At 27.2% G+C, this 21,724-nt stretch overlaps 1 protein-coding gene across 2 annotated transcripts in view; it reads left to right on the top strand.

Moving 5' to 3' along the window:
- Positions 1-19,157, top strand: part of LOC142325361 (uncharacterized) — a 33,508-nt gene extending 14,351 nt beyond the window's left edge. Inside the window, exons 2-6 of one of the 2 annotated variants that reach the window (XR_012756517.1) lie at positions 316-1,540; positions 5,455-5,577; positions 7,140-7,310; positions 11,124-11,230; positions 18,683-19,157. Coding sequence is in view for 1 of the 2 variants with exons in the window: in XM_075367037.1 (XP_075223152.1) it covers positions 316-1,540; positions 5,455-5,577; positions 7,140-7,310 (1,519 nt within the window). In the remaining variant the exon portion in view is untranslated. Of the gene's footprint in view, positions 1-315; positions 1,541-5,454; positions 5,578-7,139; positions 7,311-11,123 lie in introns of both variants that reach the window. The other variant, XM_075367037.1, reaches the window with a different exon arrangement.
- Positions 19,158-21,724: the final 2,567 nt, after the last annotated feature.

Below are 21,724 nucleotides of genomic sequence, written 5' to 3'. Positions count from 1 at the left end.
AAACTAGCTTGAGTGCTTCTAAAAATGATACATTTGGGATTAAGTGTACATGAGCCAGTGATAGTGACAAAATGGAAGGGAAATTATTTTCAGTTTTTAAAATTACTTAGTATAAAGTGGTGATAAAAATAGTTTATATTTTAAATTGTTGCTATTGATTAAAAAGGCTTTTAAAAAGGAATTTTTTTTTGTCAGTAGTTTCTGTTTTTGAAATGTTTTGATATTCTTTTAGATGTTTAGTCATACATATAATTTTTTTATCAGAAATTTGTTTTACTTTTTTTATTAATATTTTCTTATTTGTATTTGTTACAGTCAGCTGCCATGTGGAATTATTGGACCTCCAAATTTTTTAAACCAAATGGTTAGTCCAAAGACTGATAATAATGATGATGATAAATTATACAGTGTCAGTCAGAGGTTCACTTATTTCCAAGAAAAGAATCAAGTAGGTAGTGGTAAAGGGGGTTTGCTCAATCATTTCCATGTAAGGCGTGCCATTAAACCCCCTGCTCGTTTTAAAGGGGCTCGTATGACAGTTAGATTAAGACCGCGTCAAGTTTTGTGTTCAAAATGTCGTAGTATATGTAACGAAAATTCTGAAAATGTAGATCATTCATCAGGACGTAAAAAGACTCCACCGTTTTCTGAAAATCAGTGTAGTAATCTTGACTCTCGTGATAACCGTCCTTCAGAACATGGTCCTTCATTAATTCCAAAAATATCCCGATTAAGACCTAATGAAATTAATAATGCGATTAATGGTAAAGTTCCGGTTTCAGTTGTTAATAAATCACCTTTAGATTTGAATTACTGGATACATTCCAATAATTCACCTACATCAAACATTAGTGACGGTGTGCATGTTGAAGAAGATAGTGAGGGTAAAATGGTTTTAAGAAAAAAACGTAGTGTGGGGTCTATGGAAGATTTGTGGGATGAAAGTGTTTTTGAAGAAAAGCGAGCACGAACCACACCAGTGATAAAGATATCTTTTGGGAGCCAAGGGGAAGGTGAAGTGCTAAAAATTCCTTCAAAATTAAAGAACTGTAGTGAAAGTGAAGCTGAAGATAAACAGAAAGCTGCATCGGTTAAAGCAGCAAAACGTGCTTTAAAAAAAGCTAAGAAAGAAGCCAGAAGAAAAATGAGCGGTCCTTCTACTCCGGGTGCTTCTCCAGTTTATGAAGCTCTTCATTATCGAAGGCATCGCCATAAAGTGAAGCATAAAAAAAAACATAAAGAAGAACGTGCTAAAGATGATGTTGATATAAAAGAACAGTGCTTAAAACAAAAACTTTCAATAAGTTTAAGGAGATTAAATGCAACAGCATATGCTAGAAGGGAGGAATCTGGTTCCAGTCCTGCAACCAGCCACAGTTCTGAAGAAGCTCTTCCAGATTTTCCGCCATCTCCAACACCTTTAGATCCTCTCAATATGGACTCTAAAGTCACTTCGATACATACCAGTGAAGGGCGTCTTTTAGCTGTTGGCGATATTGTTTGGGGCAAAATTCATGGATTTCCTTGGTGGCCAGGAAAGGTAAGAGATGTTATGAAATTGTACCTGACCTAGTGTTAATTTATATTAAGTAGAAATTGTATTGTGATATATATTTTATATATTTCAAAAGCATATTTTATGACATGAAGAATATAAGATGTAAAATTTAAGTAAAGTCTGTTTTTAAATAAACTTCACTTATGGATATTTAGAATTCTCAATATTTTTGATAACTTTTGCTTGAACAAGATACAACACAATATGTTAATCAGTAATAATAATTATTGTAATATTAGTTGATAAAGTATTCATTTAAAAAAAAAAAAAAATGGTTGTGTAATTATAACATTATAATTATAATATTCATAAAAGCCATATTTTGTTATCAAATGTAATAAAGCTCTGATTTTATTAAGATTGTGTTTGACTACAGATTGGCTATTAAAGTTTGTGTTTTTATGAGGAAAAATGTTTTTGTAGGTAATAACTTCAAAATTGAAGATTTTGGTGCAATTTCTTTGAAGTGTACCAAGGGGAGATGTTATACCTGGATTTGTACACTGTAAATGTCAAACTTGTTTTACTTTGATTCCTGTTTTTGAGAGAATTTTCATTTTTATGCTACTTATTAATTAATAAATTTTTAATTAATTCTTTAAAGTGATAACCGTGAAATGCATTAATAAATTGATAAAAAATGAAATAGTAAAATTTTTAGATTATTAACAATTCTAGGAAGCCTCAATGTTTAAGAAATGTGAAAATGTGTCTCTCATACTAAATGAAATGCCGATACAAAGGAATAGATGATTTTAAATGATTTGGAAAATGAGTTGTATGATAATTGAATTTTAATAGTGTTAAAAGATAAAAATTTTAACATATATCTTTTTCATTTTGACTGCAATAGTGCCATTTTAGTGAAAGTTACTTGAATGTAGAACTAATATTTTGTCTGCTTAATGAAGACATTATTCAGCTCATACATTATGGTTTCATTAAAAATATAATAGTTAATTGTAGAAATCACATTATGTAAAATTCCTTCATGTTTACATTAGTTACTTTATTTGTACAGGAGGTAATAAATAACTTGCTGATTTGTATATGAATTACAGATCCTGATTGGGTCAGGATATGTTTATTACTTATTACATGTGTACATAGGGTATCAAGTTCATTACAGGCAGTAGCAAAGTTGTATTAGTTATGAATTTAGCTTTCTGATTACATATTAAAAGTTGGGTATTAATGCGCTGTGATTAACCTCCAATGACAGTGATGGAATTTTCAGTGAAATGGCAGATATTTTGCTTTTTTACGATTCTATAAATTTCCACTAAATGCAACTAAATATTTTTTATATCAACTCCTAATTTCATTAGGGCTCTCTAAGCGATTATGCCATACTTTTTTTGTTTTTTTATATTTTTGCTAGGTGAATCAAACATTACTTCACGTATTTTCTATCCATAAAATAATTTAATTCTGAACAATTTACTATAAATAATCTTATGTCAGAATATGTAACAAATTATATTTTATAATATAATCAAATAAAAATTTACAGATATTACATAAACATTTATTATGATCAATTAGAGAATTAAAAAATTTTGGTGTAAGTGAAGAAATTATTAATTTCTTCACTAAAAATTACTAAATTCTGAAACAAAATATTTGGGTACATAATATAATAGATTTATGTTAAATAATTAGCAATGTGTCTGTAGCTATATATATGGTAGGATTGGTGACAAACTGACAGCAGTAAAAGAACAAACTACAGATAAAATAATAATTCTTTTGAAAATAACTGAAAGCTTTATAACAAACTGTAGAAGAAATGTATTATCAGCCATATATAAGACATTTTTAGATAAATGATAAACATTTTTTGAATTGAACATTTACCCTTTGTAATTGTTGTATGTGAGAATTGCTGTAGTCGTCAACTTTTAATACAGATATGGTTGTCAAATATTGTGGCCATATATGGTGAATCTTCCAAAAGTTTGTTCCAGAACATTAATAAAATTTCTAATGACAATAATGAGATCTTTTACTTTCAACATAAATTTTTTTGTGTTTAGGCAAACCTAAACATAGCATTTGGATATTTAGTTATTTAAGGTCACAGCAAAAACACAAAGTTTCACATTCAAATTTAGGAATTTTAGTAGATAGAAGAATGTTTTGCATTACTGCATACTTCATGCCTACCACATAGTTTTAGTTGGAAAACAATCTTCTTTCCCAAAACTTTAAGGTCTGGTGAATTGGCTCTTTTAAGGGTCGTCTTATAAATTGGTTGGATTTTGTTAAATATTGCATTTATTTTTTGATTACTATAAAATCTGTCTTATTTAATTGTAAGATTATAATGTCCTAGTACCTTTACCTTCTGCAGAGTACACTTAAGCGCGTGGTACTGTGGTGCTGCATTTACATGTGCTGTAATATCTGTAATTTAATGCGTTGTCAGTCTGAAATTGTGAATTCTTTAAGTTTCATTGTAATGTTGTTCATTGTTTGTTCTTTAAATTGTTGTAATGTATTTTGTCATAAACAGATATTTAATGATTTTTATGTTTCTATTTTTGGTCTATTTTATTCATTAGAAATTAGAAGTTGCAAAATTTCATTCATATTTCTAATTTAAGCTAAATAAATGGTGCTTAACATCATTATTAATGTAGGAAATTTTACATTACAGGAATTGGAATATTTTTGCTCTATTATTAAGTAGCATCTGAATGGGTAAAACATCATGATACTTTTCTAGCGAGTAATTTAAACTTATGCAGCCATCCAAGTTTTATCTTTGTGGTTGTGAAAATAAACTTTATTTCTATATCCTTTCCATTTTATTACATTCTACTTCAAATTTGTTACTACATGATATGAAAATTAAAAATTTATATTTTCTAATGTAAGAGTTGTCTACTTAATTATGAGAGGGACATAATGATGACGTTCTAGTCTCACTACTGGCTGTAAGCACAAACTTTTCACTGTAATCTTGCCTTATTTTCAATTAAATTTTTACCAGTTTCCAGATCTTGTAAATACAGTATTTTTTCCTCAATCAAATAATTTTTGTTAGATGAATAATATTTTATTACCTATTTCTATAATGATAAAAGGGTTGTGTGTACTGCTGTAAGTTCTAATTTTTTCATTATAATAAAATTGATAAAAAAATAAATTTTATTTTTGTAATATTTAAAGGATTTCATTTTTTATAGTGATAAATATTGTGATATTGTAATAATTTATAAATTAATATCGTGATATCAGTTTTATGTACCTAAATAATCTTTCTGTAAAATCTTATTTTTAATATTCTTATGCCGTTTTTTTTCACTGTAAAATTCATCAACATTATTGGTGATTGCTTGATAAAAACCTCACAAATAACATGAAACAGTTTTGCATCCCTTAGAATCTATAGAAAGCATTATTCAAGCCACTATTGCCAAATATTAACAATTTTATCCTTTTATATCAATTACTGTCTTGTCATCATTCCATGGTGGAATTTAATCACCTAGTGTCCATTCTTCAGATTTGGTCTGCCCATGTGTTTTCAGCTACTCTATGTTATATTTGTGTCATTCATCAATTTGTTATTGTGTCTTCATATAACTGTTGTTTTTTCTGAGATACTGTTGATGTCTGACTTTTTCCGAATAATTTTTGCCTATAAGAAAGAGATACAGCAAGCAATTTCTTGTTAGGTCACTGAAGATTTATATGTGAAGATCTGTTTCAGTGTTTGGGATTAATTTACAGTTTGTAATTAAGCAGTGTTCAGTGCCCAACTTATAACATAAATTGCTTAGTATCCTTCAGTAATAATGGAATATAAATTTTTGTCCTTTACATGTATTAAATTATTATTTAATATATTTATTAAATACTGTTTTTTGATTATGTATTTGATTTTGCAGGTATTAAGCATATCAGTTAAAGAGGAAGGTAGAGGAACCCAGGCTCATGTTGCTTGGTATGGCTCTTCTACTTCTTCATTAATGCCCTGTGATCAACTTAGCCCATTTTTAGAAACTTTTAAGGTTTGTTATTAATGTATTATTATGCTATTGTTTTATAACCAGTATGAGTTTTATGTACTTAAAAAATCAAAATACCACTCCACTATATTCTCATACAGTATCTTCCAAATAACTGATATGAGGAAATGAAAAATAATAAGTAGAATATGAGTAGAATAAGATATTTTATAAAATTCAACTCCTAAAAGGTATTAAGGTTTGAACTAATGGACTGCATAGTATTAATTCGCTAATTTTCTAAACATCAACACTTTAATTGAAGTTTGATTATATGTTTTTTTTTTGTACTTGCAGAATTTTATAATGATTTGTACTTGCAGAATTTTATAATGAATCGTAGAGTTAAAAAATGTTCAACTTCACAAAATAAATATCTGTACCTACAGTTTAATTATATTATACCTTTACATTCATACATATCATCCACATTCATCCTCTGAAGTAATACCTGAATGGTAATTCCTGGAGGCTAAACAGGAAAAAGAAAAGAAAAAAGTTTATATTATACCTAAATCATTTTTTTTTCAGTTGTTGCAATGGATGTCCTTCAGTATTGGTTTTATTCTTTTGCTTTAAAAATAAATTTGTAATGTAATAAAAACTTGTAGCTGAGAATTAACTTGTAATGAGCTGTTACTTATTAAAGTTAGGAGTAGGAGTATCTTGTTTCTCACAGTTGATCATTGTACTACCAGTAACAAGTCATTTGAACAGTAAATATAACCTCAAATAAAATTTTATAGGTCAAATAAGTTTTAAATTACTTTTATTTATAAGTGAAGGGTTACTTCCTGTAAAACTGTTTCAAATTTTAAGACTATATGATTTTGTTGGTTTGATGTTTGTTTGAAAAATGCTAATGTATTCAAAAATTTAATTTTATGTTGATTTTGTTATAAATATTAATTTTTGCCTTACGAAGTTTTGTGTTAATTATGTAACCACTAATGATTTATTGGTTGATTGTGACAAAAATCAGTCATTGTAGTTACAATTTTAATGTACAGATTTATAGGAAATTGAGCTATAATCCAAGAAACAAGAAAATATTAGAAATTTTATAACCCACAGTTTTTTGTTTTGTAGTATACTTTTTCTTGGAATGTTTAACAAAATTGTTGTATTATTTAGAACTGAAATTTCTTTTTGACTATTGTCTTATTATCTAGTGAATAAAAAAAAAACGTTTTTACCAAACTTTTCCCACTTGTTATTACCATATTTCATTCTGTGCTATAATATAAAAGGGAAAATAATATTCATTTGTTCTTAATTCAAATTTTTATTTACCAAATTGAGTGATTACAAATTTTCTAAACTTCCACAGTTTGCTAAAATTAACATTCACTGAATTTTTGTATATATTTATTCATTTTGTACCTGTTTTTGTTTGTTATATTATTTATAAAGTTGTTTATTAAAATGTTTGAATATGCTTATGAATTTAAAATAATTTTTTTTTAATATTGTTTTTAAAATTAGAAAGAATTATTTACACCGATGTAGTACAGTTTATTTTTCACTAAAATTAATTTGAGTATTTATTTGTTTACCTTAATCAGTCAAGATTTAATAAAAAGAAAAAATCTGGACAGTATAAAGAAGCTATAAGACAAGCCACTACTGAAGCATCTGATTTACAGTCTCAGTCTGCACCAGTTCCTCCTTCGGAACCATTACCTGCCTTACCACTTATCACTGCTTCCCCAACACAGGTTCATGTTGTGTCATAGGTATGTTATAGATTTTATTTCTGTAATTATTTTTGTATAGTTTTCTACTTGTTCATTACACTAAATTTTTCTCTATTACTGATTAATGTAACTTAAATCTTTTTAGATGTTTGTTAAAATATTTGAAATTTAAGAATTGATGAATTGGTTTTTAAACAGTCATACCCATACTTAATATAACATCAATATTTTCAGTTGATAAGGTGGCTGATAACCACCTGGTACTGTTTACTAAAGTGGTTCCCAAACTTTTCTGAGTCACGGTGTCCTTTTTCAATTAAAATTTTTCCATGGCACCCTACCCTAAGTAAAAGTATGACTACTCCATAAGTAAGAGATAAAAATAAATAAAACTCATGTATCTTCATTATTTTTTTTACTTTATTAACATTAAATTAATAATTATAAATGTCTTGGCTCAATTAATTATGAAGCTTTTACAATATTTCATGGTGCTGTTGTGAAGAGGTCGTGGCACACAGTTTGGGAATCACTGGTTTAGGACATCGGGATGGTCTTTCCTATTTTCTTTATTTTACAGTAGCATTTGGCGGTAATCAATGCTGCTGTGCAGGGTGATAAATTTATGCTGTATGATTTTGTTGGTCTATTTATTTTTAAGTACGATAATGCATATGAAAATCTAAATGGGTCCCCATACCTTGGTGTTTTCTTAACATGTACAAATCACATCTTTGGTTGGAGAATTTTTTGAAGATTACTTGTACCTATTTTCTTATTAGTTAAGCTGGTAGGAACTAATTCTAGTATATGAAGTCAGGAGTAAAGTATTTCTTTGTAGAAAGTTTTCATAGTTTGTTTGCTTGGATTCATCAATCTTAGACTTCCTGTTAAATATAGTATTTCTTTTTTATTTTGTTTTACTCTTTTGCATCACAAAAAATTGTATTTTATAACAGCTCAATTATTTTGTTTTATAATAAATAATAATCTTATTGATTGTAATAATTCAAGTTGGTAGCATTACTCGGTTCATACTGAAATCATAGTGCTGCTCAAGTTTGGCAAGGTTAAATTATTATTTTATATTTGATAGTAAATTTGATTTTAAAAATGTGAACTGTATATCAACTTAATGCAAAAATAAAAAAATTAAGGAAAGTTACTAGTGAGAATAAATTACTGAATAATGGAAATTTAATTAATGATAAAAGAATTTCCTAGGTGATTTTATAGATTAAGTTAAGCATAGCGATAATATGATTTACTTTTCAAATTTCTGGAAAACTTTTATACTATTCAGTGTATTATTAAAAGTAACATTTAAATTCCTTTTTTTTTATCTGGCTTAAATTTTTATAATTTATATTGTCGATGTTAAAAAGAAAAATTGTAAATAATATCCTGATTTTTACTTTTTTGACTGCTTCATTGTCATAAAACTTCTTGCCATGTAAAAAGTGTTTGAGTGAGTCGGATGGGTGAGGTCTGGGATGTAAGGAGGATGTAGCAACACCTCCCAACTCAATTTCTCAAGTGTTTCTCCCATTTTCTGAGTGACATGGGGCACGCATTGTCATGGAAGAGAGAGCGCCCTGATGTTTTCACCTTATCGCAGGTCTCACTTTCTGTTGGAGCATGTTAGAATAGTATGTTGTTCATGGTACGTTGTTCTTCTAAATAGTCATTAAAAATTAGGCCTTTGCAGTTTCGGAAGACTGTCAACATCACTTTACCGGCTGATGTGTGAGTTTTGAAATTTTTTTTGTGGGTGAATCCAGATGTTTTCACTCAAGACTGTACTGTTTGGATTCGGGCCCAAAATGGTGTATCCATGTTTCATCACAGGTTATTATACAATCTAGAAAGTCATACCTTCTGCTTCCAACCGTTCTTTGAGTTAAAAACAAATGCAAATTCAGCTATCTTTATGGGTTTGAGTCAACTGTCTTGGAAACCATCTCGAAGATGTTTTGTGATAATTCAGCATGTAATGAATGATGGAATGTGTGGTTCCAACACTAATATTATGCATATTAGTAATTTGGGAAATTTTGATTTGCCTGTCTTAGCAAATAAGATCATTTATGTGATTTTGCAGCATGGTAGTTGAAACTTCAACTGGTTTTCCAGAGCGATGGAGATCAGTCATAGTTGTTATGCCCGAATTAAACTGTTCCACCCACTTATACAAGTTACTGTAGTTTAATCACTTTTCATCAAATTGTTTTAATATTCTTGAGTAAATTTCCAGCATACATGTTTCAAGTATAAGTAGTATAACAGTATAAGTAGTAAGATTCAAGTATAAGTAGAAATTTTCTGAAATCAACGAAAGGGTTATGTTTAGATTAATTATGATTGAACGGCTGATTAAATGTGTTCCCAAGGTTGCCAACTTGACCCTCAAAATGTTTCATTATCATTGAATGAACAGTTTTTTCTCTACATCAGTTTGTCTTGTTAATTATTGAATGTCCCTTGTAGCATCAATATAAAAACTATAACTATACCATCAGTTATAATAATTAGAATTTTTTTAAAATTTCATTTAAGTAAATTTATTATATTAAATTTTAATGTAATTTTAATTAATTAAAAAAATAATTTTCTGCAGGGGAGTTGTTTAGTCATGATTTCAGATTAATTTTAATGTGGAACTTTTTAAGCTCAACATTCAAATTGCCTTGCAAAAATTATTGGCTGAAACTAAAAGTGTAAATGTAACAGCTAGTTTGGTGTGAAACACTTTTTAGACTTTAGAATCAAGCTAAACAGGAAAAAGAAAGAACAGCATAAAAGTGAAGACTTTAATGGAAATGATGGAGAAATTTTTTATAAATTAAATTTTTTTAAACTCTCATATTTAGGAGAGAGAAATATGTTACTGAGAAATTCACCATTTTGAGTTATTGTTTTCATTTGAAATAAAGTAATTACTGTAAATAGATATTTTTGTTTGGTTCTTTTGATGACTAAAGCATTGCTTTTTATTTAATCGTACATTGAATAAAAAATTATACTACATGCTGGTACATATTAACTGTGATTGCTTTTGTAGTAAAAAGTACTATCCTGTATAGAGGATGTGTTCAGTAGCATCAAACCTTACAATTTTCATCCAATAAATTTTAAACATTTATAAAAGTTTGGTATTAGTATGTGCAAAAGAATTAGTGAAAGCGACAAAGTTTTTTAACTGAAAGCAGCTAACAGAAATTTTAAAATAAATCTGTTTATCAAGTATTACATACTTACTTTCTTACCTTATATCATATTGTACACTTAATAATATTGTATCTCTATGAATTATTTTAAAAAGTTTTGTTTCTAATGTCGGTTATGAATTGCAATTATTTTATTTATTATTACCTGTTAGGTTGTTTTTTTAATTTTAATTGTTTATATGTCATACAACTGCCTATTTATAGTAATGTTTTTTTACTTAAATCATTAATTATAACAATACAATTTTACATGCATTGCATAAGGATGATTAAGTAATAAGTAAACAAACACTGTTAAATGAAATAGAATAAATCTGGGAAAGAAGTACAACATTGAAAAAAAATATATATAGATTAATAAATACTGAAGCATGTCTATTATAGACAACGCATTTAAAAATTATGAGATAATGCTCAAACTTATATTGATCATTTTAAGAGGCTGACACATCCATGTACCAGGTGGTTCAGAAGGTTAAACATACCTCTTTAATTACAATTCTACATAAGTTATGCATGCTCTACATTGAAACTTAGTTATCCCACAGTAGTGGTATTAATAGTTTTTTTTGCAAAATTTGCGAAGTGATATTGAAAATTTAACTTTAGTATGTTGATGTTGCAGGTTGGTGTGAGGATTTTACCAAGATGTAAATACATCTGAATTGTATTCAAAACAATAAAACATTTTTACAGTATTTTATATATTTTTATTAATATAAACAAACAGTGGTATGTTACAAAGTTTGAATTTTGTTTTACATTAATTTATTTTTCTACATGGTCTTGTATGCAGATTTAAAACAGTTTTATAACTTTTAGCCTTATCCAGATTAATATATAATCAAGAATTATGCTGATGAATTGTAAGATTACCAGTACTGATTTTTATTTTTTACAGGTCTGTAAAATGTTTGTGTGGTTTAAAACAGTTGTTAATTAGCCATAAGGTAAACTATTTTGGTACCATCTTATCTTTGTTAGTTATTTGTGCTTGTAACTTTTTATAGTTTTGGAATGTATGTCCCTAAGTATTTAATTTGAAGAATAGTTGAGTTCTCATAGTTAAAAATTAAAAGTTGATTTTAGAATTAAAAGAATTTTTATTTTTTTATTTTTATATGAGTAGTGAAAGTTCATTTAATGGGAGTTTCTAGTAACTGTAAAAACTTACTACATGTAGTAACCCATTTAGATTAAGTTTTGTTCAGCTGATTATGGATAGTGTGAATATTATCTTTGAAGTCTTATTGTTGCATGTTTTTGTAGCTAAAAATAATTAATTTTTGTGATTAATAATTAATTTTTTGGCAGTAATTATATAATTTATTTTATTTTTTGGAATTTTTTTTGCAATTAACTATTATTCTGGTATAATAATATTTTTATAATTATTATATGTCTACATAAATCTGGGCAATTAATGTATCAATGAAAAATAGTATATTTTCTAGAAAAAATCAAGACATTTACACAGTTGATGAATCTACTTTTTGTAATGGAAGAATTTTATTAACAGGAAGGTGAAAAGGTATCAGTAAAGTTTCTTACTTAAAACTTTATTAAAATCAGATAATGTTAAAAATTAACATTTCTTTATTCATTGTAATTAATCTATTTTTCTTTTAATATTCTGTTATTTTCATCACAATTCCTAACAACAAAGAAAAAATCTGTTTAAATTTTATACAAAAGGTCAGTTGTGATTGTGCTGTTAAATGAAAAATAGCACTATCAAATAGGAAAGATATTCAGAACAATGAATGTATTTATATTTTTACATTTGCATTTATTTTTACATTTATAACATAATATTAAAATATGCTACCATAAACATTACCATCACACAGTGGTTACATACTTGCTCAAGATCAGTGACACTAAAGCTATTATGATGATAGAGATTATTAACAGAAAAGTGCGTAAATGATCACTCTGTTGCTTTTAGATGCATGTAAAGCAAACATATGAAGTCATTTTTATGCAATTGATCTAGATGTATCTGGCATCCTTTTCTTCTTTTTTGTCTTCAGAATGCAACAAACTGACTTTCTAGTGTTTTCTAATTATCTTATTTACTCTAATCTGCTGTAGTAATGGAATATTGCATCCCATAGTTTTTTGGTCTTGAATAAAAAAATTAAATATAATTTTTAATAGGAGAAGATAGTGAATGTCCAAATAATATTGAGTAAAGCATGGAAAATAATCTTTTGTATATTAAAATAAAATATTATAAGTAATATCAAGAATACAGTAGCAGTACATATTAATATTAGTTAGTTAACATGTAATTTCATATTGTTATAAAAAAAAAACTATCTGTAGAAATAAGCTTGTCCACCTAATTACATTATTAAAATGTGATGTAAAAAAGAAGTTACATAGAGAAAAGATATTTTCTTTTTGTTAAGATTCAGAGGAATCATGAACAGAGTACATCTTGGTCAGTCTCATTAGTTTCACCATCATTTGTCTTTGCTAACACCTAAGATAAATGAGTGAAGAGTTTTGAATGATTTTCCTGTCAGTTTTACAAGGATGCATTTCCAAGCTAGGGAAACTGTTTTGTACAATGTATTACAATTTTTAATGCTGCATACTGTATTTGCAAGTGCTATCTCTGAATCACATCAGTTTGTACTGTGACTGAACTTCAGTCTTGAAGAATCTCTTCCTGTACACATCCAAAGTTTGTAAAACAGAAGTCATATTTCCTTGAATAACAGCTAGTTTTCTGTTAAGATATTTAAATTTTTTCTTTGTCTATAGTTTGTTTTTCTTTTTTTTTCTCATTATTTGAAGGAAATTTTTGACATGATAAATATGAGCTTTAAGATAGGCCTGTTCACCTCTTAATAACAATGTGCTTAATTCAACATGTTTCTTACTATTTTTTTAATGATCAACAGCTATTTCAGAAGCCTTCTTCCTCAATTTGTCACTAATGATGGACAATCATTCTTTCAACTATAATCCTACACCTTATGTGAGCTTCACAGGTGCAGTGCTTGTTGGGAATCAGTTAATTTTTTTTAGTAAATAAACATAAGTAATTATACTGTCATCATAATAGTTGGCAGAGTTGAACATTGATTTGAATACTAGCTGTGGATACCCCTGTGTTCTTTGGTGGTTAGGTTTCAATTAACCACACATCTCAGGAACGGTCGACCTGAGACTTTACAAGATTACACTTCATTTATATTTATACATATCATCCTCATTCATCCTCTGAGGGAATGCCTTTAGGTTCCAGAGGCTAAACAAAAAAGAAAGAGTTGTACATTGGACTGTGTGCTTTGTAGTCAGATTTGTTGACTTAGAATACAATGTAAACATGGGTTAAGAACCAAACCAAATATTTTGTATTTGATCTCAAATTGTTGTTTGCGAATACTGCTACACTTGTAAAAAATTTGTTAAACAGTGTAACTGGCAGTTATTAATGCACCAACTGATAATATTGAAGGATTTTTATTCTTTTTTCAAATAAAAGATTCATTGACTATACATTAATTGATGTAAAGTTTATTTTAAAGTATAGAAGAATAGCCATTTTTCTTCATTCACAAATTAACTGATTTTAAGACCAATGCGGATTTAAACTCTTGTCAGTTGTTCTGTAAAAAATTAACCGAGATTAGTCACATGCTTCTTCCAAATCATGGAATAAATTGCCTGTTATTTGCCTACTGGTAACTAAATTAGTGTCTTCTTGATAACTATTCATTAAAATAGTTCTTTGATTTCAAGTTTTATATATGTAGATTCCTTTGTTTTATTTTCCTCATTCGTTTTATGTGGATTAGAAGATATAAATTTTCTGCCTATTTGTTAATGTATTTTACAAACGATCAAGCAGTTGGTGAGTGATCTAAAATATGAAGGTTAAATAGATAGATTCAAGTTTTGAACTAGAGAGGACACGTTCATTCTTGTCCTCTTAGCAGAAGTTAATTCTTATTAGTTTTTGTTCTTAGTAAACAAGGCTGATGCAATTACTAAACTTAGATAAAAATATGAGAAAAAAATTTGTAGTCTAGATCTAGTATTCAGGGCTAGAGCATTTGGCATGGACCTAATGATAATAATAATAATAATTTAAAAAAAAAATAGTGTAAATTTAAAATAAATGTATATACAACTAATAAATACCACCCATAACACAGTAAATTAACTGCAAGGTTACCAATTTTAATAAAAAGAGCTTTTTTAATTCATTAATTCATCATCAGTTATTCAAATACTTTCTTGGGCAATGCATCACCATTTTCATGTGTTAATACTTATAGATGTCATGACCAACTAAATTAAAACTGGTTGCAAGTTTACGATTTTAAACATTTCTCAATTTTCAAAATTGTGTGTAATTTATGTTGTTTATTTTTTTTAATGATATGATAAATGCCAGATATGTTGGGAATTGATCCTGAACACAAAATGAATAAGAAGCAGCATGCTGACTAAGCCATCAATATTAACCTTTTACATTTTAATTTCTATGAAGCTTCTTTCTTTAAATGAGTTGAGAAAAGTAATGATACTTGATAGGTTTTTATATTGTGCTAATTTATTTTGAACAGTTCAGCATGAAACATATCATGCTGAATTGCTTGTTTGTTTATAATGTCTATTTTAGGTTCTTAAGTTGTGAATTGTCATATATGTACTGAAAACTATTGGAAATATGTTTATATAATTATATAGGTTTTCATTTTAATCTCCTCCCCCAGGCGATTTTCTTGTAAATTATACACAATACGAAAAAATGACTTAATCAAAAGTTACTTGGACTGCAGGGGGAACACCTCATAGTGATCTTGATTGTTATTTCAAGGTTAACATAATTTTTTTAAATGGAATTACAAATTTTTGTCCCACCAATGACAAGAACATTAAGTTTTACATTGGAATATGTGGTCACTATATGTCACACATATCAACATTTTTTGATGGTTGTAAGGCTAACCATCAAAGGTACTTTTTTTATACAGGGGCTGGATTCTTTTTGCAGATATTTACACTCGCTGGTTTCTAAGTAGCACCAGATTACTATCTGGTACTGTATTTGAAATTCAGTAAATTGTGGTTATCTGTTATCATATGTGATTAACTTCTAAATGATGAACTTTAAGAAACTGAAAAAAATAAAACAATCCTAAAACATCATGACTAAATTCAATTATGTCGATGTGACATTTTTTTGTTCTTTTCACTAGCGCTATTGTAATAGGTAATTCCATTTGAAAAAAACATCATTGACCATGGAACAACCTCCAAAGGGGACCTCAAGGTCATCATCAGATATCCCCCCCTCCTATCCACATAACTTCTGTAAAGTCTTTTTTATGCACTTTCCTATAGTTTGCGAGATAAATGGAATGTAATATAAGTATTATGTTGTGTTGTGACCTTCAAAAAATATAAATGTTACTTATGTGAACCTGTATAACACTATCTCTGATGGTTAGCTATATGACCTTAAAAAAAGTTCCAGGGTCGTGTGTGACCATATATTCTAATGTAAAATTTTCAGCTCTTATCATTAGTGGTGTCAAAAATGGTCGTTCTATTTGAAAAAATTGTGTTAACCTTGAAGTAACAGTCAAGGTCACCATGAAGTGTCCCCCCTCTAGTCTAAGTAATTTTTGTTTAAGTCATTTTTCGTATTGTGCGTAGTTTACAAGAAAATCGCTTGGGGGGGATTAAAATGAAATGCCCGGAATATATATATTTATTGCTGAAAATTATTGGAAATATTTATAAATAAAAGGAAGAAAATCAATATAAGGATAACTTCACATTATTTTATGCATTTGTTGATGCAATATATTTTACTGGAAGGCTAAAAGTATTCATTTGTTGTAATTCTTAGTTTATCTTTTATTTTTTTTTTTAGTCAATATTTTTAGTTAAAGTAAAATTTTATTGTAATCTATATATGTAAACTGTTATATGAATTAATCTTATTTTGTATTTATGTGATACACCTAACGGTTTATAATAAACAGAAATATTTTTACAATATTGATAAAAAAAAGTGTTGTAAAAAACAAATTATAATTTATTAGTGTTATCTAATTATTGTATCGCCAAAGACAAATAATGTAATAAAAAAGTGATCATCATAAAAATGATAGAAGACTGAATTTTATAATAATAAGAATGATTGTGTGTGATAAAGTACTGCATTTTAATTATTAAATCAGATAAGTATTTGTACATTTTATTTTTGTTTTGTTTGTTTTTTTTTTAACTTGATAATTGAGCTGTTAGTTTATTGAAAGGAATGTTTTAAAGTTAATTTTTCAATGAGACACAAATAAGTTCTCTGTTTTCTTGATATAGTAATGTATTCACTTTTGCTATCTTATCACCGGTTTGTCATGAATGTATTGTTGCTACAGATGTAGAATGTACTTTAATGTATTTTCATTTGTTTAAAACATATTGTAAACTTAAGATAAAATAAGAACAAACTAAATTAATTACAAACTAAGCCGTTAATATTACACCACAATAAAAGAAAGAAAAAACAAATAAGGATGTTATCCTGTGCTGTATGCTTAATGTACATTTAAACAATGATGAGTGTAGATTTTTGTGGTCTTTATGATTTATTTTCTAAATAAATTTTATACGTTGCCCAATTCAACACACCATTATAACTATGAGTCTCATTTCAGTGTTTGTATGTGTGTACATGCATCATAGCCCTTTTTTTACATTGCCCTTTTTATTGCTGCAGGTGATCACAGTGTTATCAAACATGGATTGTTTTTCAACTTGTTATACTTGCATTTTTTTTATTTGTTATTTTTTTCTACGCTTGCTTTCAAACTGTCGATTGGTAGCAAAAAATAGTTATTTTTTGAGGATTTGAATGAATCCGAATAAAATTTTCATTTATTTCACGATTTGATTTTTCACTTTATCTTAGCAGATGTATTATTTATATGCGAATAAAAAGTAATTAACTAACCCTAGTCACTCTAGCAGTGTTATACATCTACTCCACTCTTTTTGTTGATCCCTTCTTACTTAGTTACTGTGGGATTCACTTCTTCAGAAAAATCTGTTTATTACTAGGCAACTATTTCCATATGTAGAGACACTACCTGTGGTTTTATATGGGATAGGTTTCCTGTCTGAAGGTTGACCAGAAACCAAATTAAAGCAATTAGGTAAAGTCAGATCTTTTACTTTTCTATAATCTAATCTAAAATGAGAAAATAGAAAAATAATATTATACTGTCTGTATTTAATATGAAGACTACTTTTAGAATTGTCTTGATGTTACAGACCTTTGATGTAGAAAAAATAGTAAAAGTTTTTTCCTTTCAGCTACCATAAAAATTATTTTATGTTCACATTTAGATAAATTAAAGCAAACCCATTCATAAATCTGTTATAATTAGTTAATCCTTCTTCATTAATCTTGTTTTAATGGCACTGACCTGAATAAAATGTTTTATTCATCTGCCATATTATAGTTATTCAATTTGGTATTATGCAACTGTAAAATTTATTACGGATTTGTGTTTTATGAGATATCTGTAAAGATTTTAGAACTAATAAAAATTATTGAAACATGTTTTGAATAGAATTTCATTATATCATGTGTAAAGCTTATTTTAAAATTAAAAACGTGCATATGAGTTAAAAATGTTATGGGATGTTAACCTTTCTCCTGAGAACAAAAAATTGAAATATTTTCAATCTTAAATATATAATTGTGTTTATAAACATTGTTAATTAAAGAAAATTTACAGTTAATTTGTGAAAATGGTGAGTATCCTTTAGAAAGACCATTGAAAATATTTATAAAAATTTTAAATAAATTTACTAATCAAAATTCTGAACAAAAAATTCTAAATATTTATTATCAAAACACATTAATGGACTTTGTAATAAAATATGTGAACAAAAGTAGTAATTTTATTTTAAAGATTTAACATTCCAACCTGTGTTCTACAGTTAAGTAATTAAAAAGATCATTTTGAAACTAAATTTTAAAAAAATATATGATTTGTTACAATGTGATAAATTGTTCATGAACATCTGAAACAACAAACTGTCAAAACACAGATTAACAGGATTTAATAACCAGGAGGGCACACCTCTTTCCTTGTATGCTGTATTGCAAAGGATAATTCCTCGATTATTTTTTTTTTGTTTCAGCCATTTCTTCCAGCTTGCTGCCAGATCTGGGTGTGTGTGTGTACAGGGAACAACAAATTCTTTAATACCAATAATAATTTGGTGATTGCATTTTTTCCTTTTGTCTCTTTTACTTTTTTTACAGTTTCACTATTAATTTTACTCTTTTAACTTTGTCAGTGAGATAAAGTGTTAATTAAAACTCAGGAAAATACATGCTACTAAATGTTAAAGAAGTTAATTTCATAGTATGCTGTTTTAAAGTTTTTTAGGAGATATTAAGTACAATTTGTCCAACTCAAATGCTTACTCTCTTTTCTGAATGCAAAGATTATGGTTTTAGGTCTTACAATGACAGGTGTGATGAAATTGATCTTTTTCAGAAAATAGATGGAATTAGATGTGTTTATAGATGTTTTACTTGTTATGAAATTGATATTTTGTTATGAATGAGCAAAAATATTTAATGCAGATTAAAGAAAAATCAGTGTGTTTTAATATTTTTTTTTTATACTTGTAATTCCTGTTTTTCACCTGTGGTTTTTTTCTTGAAATGCCTTTATTTTCAATATGTAGAAGGTACTCATTTTGACTCAGGTATATTTTTTTATATGGTTATTAAATCATTAATTTTTATCAAATGTGTAGAATTTTATGATTATTTCTTAAAAATCTTTTTGGGAAAGTTCCTTTTAAAATGATAAAATTAAGTGGCCTACGTAGGCACTTTTTTTAATCTATTTAACTTTATTGCTTAGTGTGTTAAGATTGTTGAAGCTTAATGATATCATTCTGATAATCATTATATAAAGAGAAATTTGAAGGTAATACTTGAAAAATGTGTGCTAATACTCCCTAAACTCCCTAAATATAAGTTAAGTTTGAAAACTGGTTGTTTTTATTTATATGAACATATGTATGAGACTTTGAAAAATAATTTATATTCCTGCATTCCATGAAGCCTTATCTCATGCATAACTGAAATGTCTTACAAGAAATTTCATTTCTTGCACTTATTTTTATTAAAAGCTTAGGATTTAGATGTGTTAGCTTCTTACAAGCTTTTTCTTTATCTTGCTGTTAATTTTAATTTAAGCCTTTCTGTAATGTATAGGTAAATTAAAAAAAAAATCTAAATATAATAAGTAAAAAACTGCAATATTTTTAGAGTGTTTTTATCTTAAAATAAAAAAAGGAACTTAGAATTTCAGTTGCAGTTAGTTGGATCTACAGCATAGATAGCTACAAATCAGTGTTCCATTGAAAACATACCTCTCTTCTGAGTTTGATTTGTACTTAACTTCACACTTATTTGTTACATGCTTCACAGTACTTATCCAAGTTTTATTTACATATGTGAAGAATGCCTTTTTTCAGTAATGGTGAACCGTTTCAAAAATATCTGGAATCACACTTCGATATATATTTATAACTATTGCAGTAACTTTTTCACTTGCATATTATTTTAATCTAACTTTCATGGTACACATTACTAAAGAACTGAGTACACATAATGAAGAAAAACTTGTCAAAAATATTTGAGATTTTTGCTTAATCCTATCTCATAACTCCACATTAAATGATTATTTTTTTTTAAGGGCTAGATCATTTTGAAAAAAACTATTGTTGTAGAAAATTGGATTTAATCTTTCAGGACTTGTTTATTATTTGTAAAAGCCTTTTATTTTAAAAACCTTAATTAACCTATTAATTTTATATTTATTCAGTTCTCATTTATATTTATTTTATTTATTTTATTCACCTTCAAAGAACTTGGTTGGTTGAATCAAAAAATATTTAGTCACTCAGAACAGTTTCATACAGTTAAGTCATTCAAATTTCTTTGTATTCCAGTTACTGTTTTTGAGTAGAATTAAAATATTTCTTTTCAGTTAATTGTTTTGTTATATTAAAAGTTTGATGAAAAGCACTTACTTTTTTGTAACAAATTTTATTTCCTTAATGTATAAAAAGAGTATTTTAAAAATAAAAAAATAAAAAAAATCTAAAACATGTGTAAATCATTTTTTGACAGAAGCAATTATCTTCAACATTAAGAATATTACTTAACGTACAGAATAATCATAACAGAGAGGCAAGGTAAGATTATATACATATTAAATATTGTTTTTCTGTATCTCCTCTGTAGCATTAAAGAATTTTTGTTAATAGTAGGAGAGTTTTTTATAATTTTAAATTGTTTGTTGTAAAAAATAAAGCTCCATTTTCAAATATAGTATTTAATAGTTGTGGACAACTTTGGATTTCACTTTCAGATTACTATTATTATTGCTGATTGAGTGAGGTTCATTGGCTTATTTGCTGCAATCTACACAAAATACTTTTTCATTGATTACAGAATATCTTATGGACATATAGATTGTTTTATAATATAAATCAATATATGATTGGTCATTATATAAATTCAGTTTCTTCATAGTAGTTATATGTATTTATGGGATCTGAGATGTAAAAACCTCAAGAAATACAATAATTTGAGGGTTTGTGATTTGAATTTTGGAAGCAGGGTATCAAAAAACAAAATTACACCAAATTAAGTTTGTGTTGACTTTTATATAACAGTATGTTCAATTTGCAAGAAATGTTCATTTATGTTACTCAAATATATATTAAAATAGGGACTTTATATTTTTCAAATTTCAGGTATGCTTATCAATGGTTCATTGTAATTAACATCAAAATGAAGTAAGTTGATTTTGAACAACTTAATTACCAATATGAATAAAACATCATTTCTGAAAAGTAATAACACTGATAAACATAATTTTTATTTCCTAAGATGCGATACGTGAGTTTAATCTGTTTTTTTATGATGAAAAAGAATCTGAACTCAGAATCTCTATCACCCACCATTTTTGAAAAACTTTTAAATTTTAATTAAAGGATTTTTTCCATTTTTCAACGTATAGTAAGCATTTTAATTCCTATATTGTATTTTGTTAGCTCATTTTTTATTGTTTAACTTTAACATAATTTGTAAGCTATAAATAAACAATACTAGACAAAGAATTAAATCACATCATAGTCACATTTTATGACATC

Source organism: Lycorma delicatula, chromosome 5 (assembly GCF_047948215.1).
Source record: "Lycorma delicatula isolate Av1 chromosome 5, ASM4794821v1, whole genome shotgun sequence".
Classification (NCBI taxonomy): domain Eukaryota; kingdom Metazoa; phylum Arthropoda; class Insecta; order Hemiptera; family Fulgoridae; genus Lycorma; species Lycorma delicatula.
This window is presented reverse-complemented; position numbering and strand designations above follow the sequence as displayed.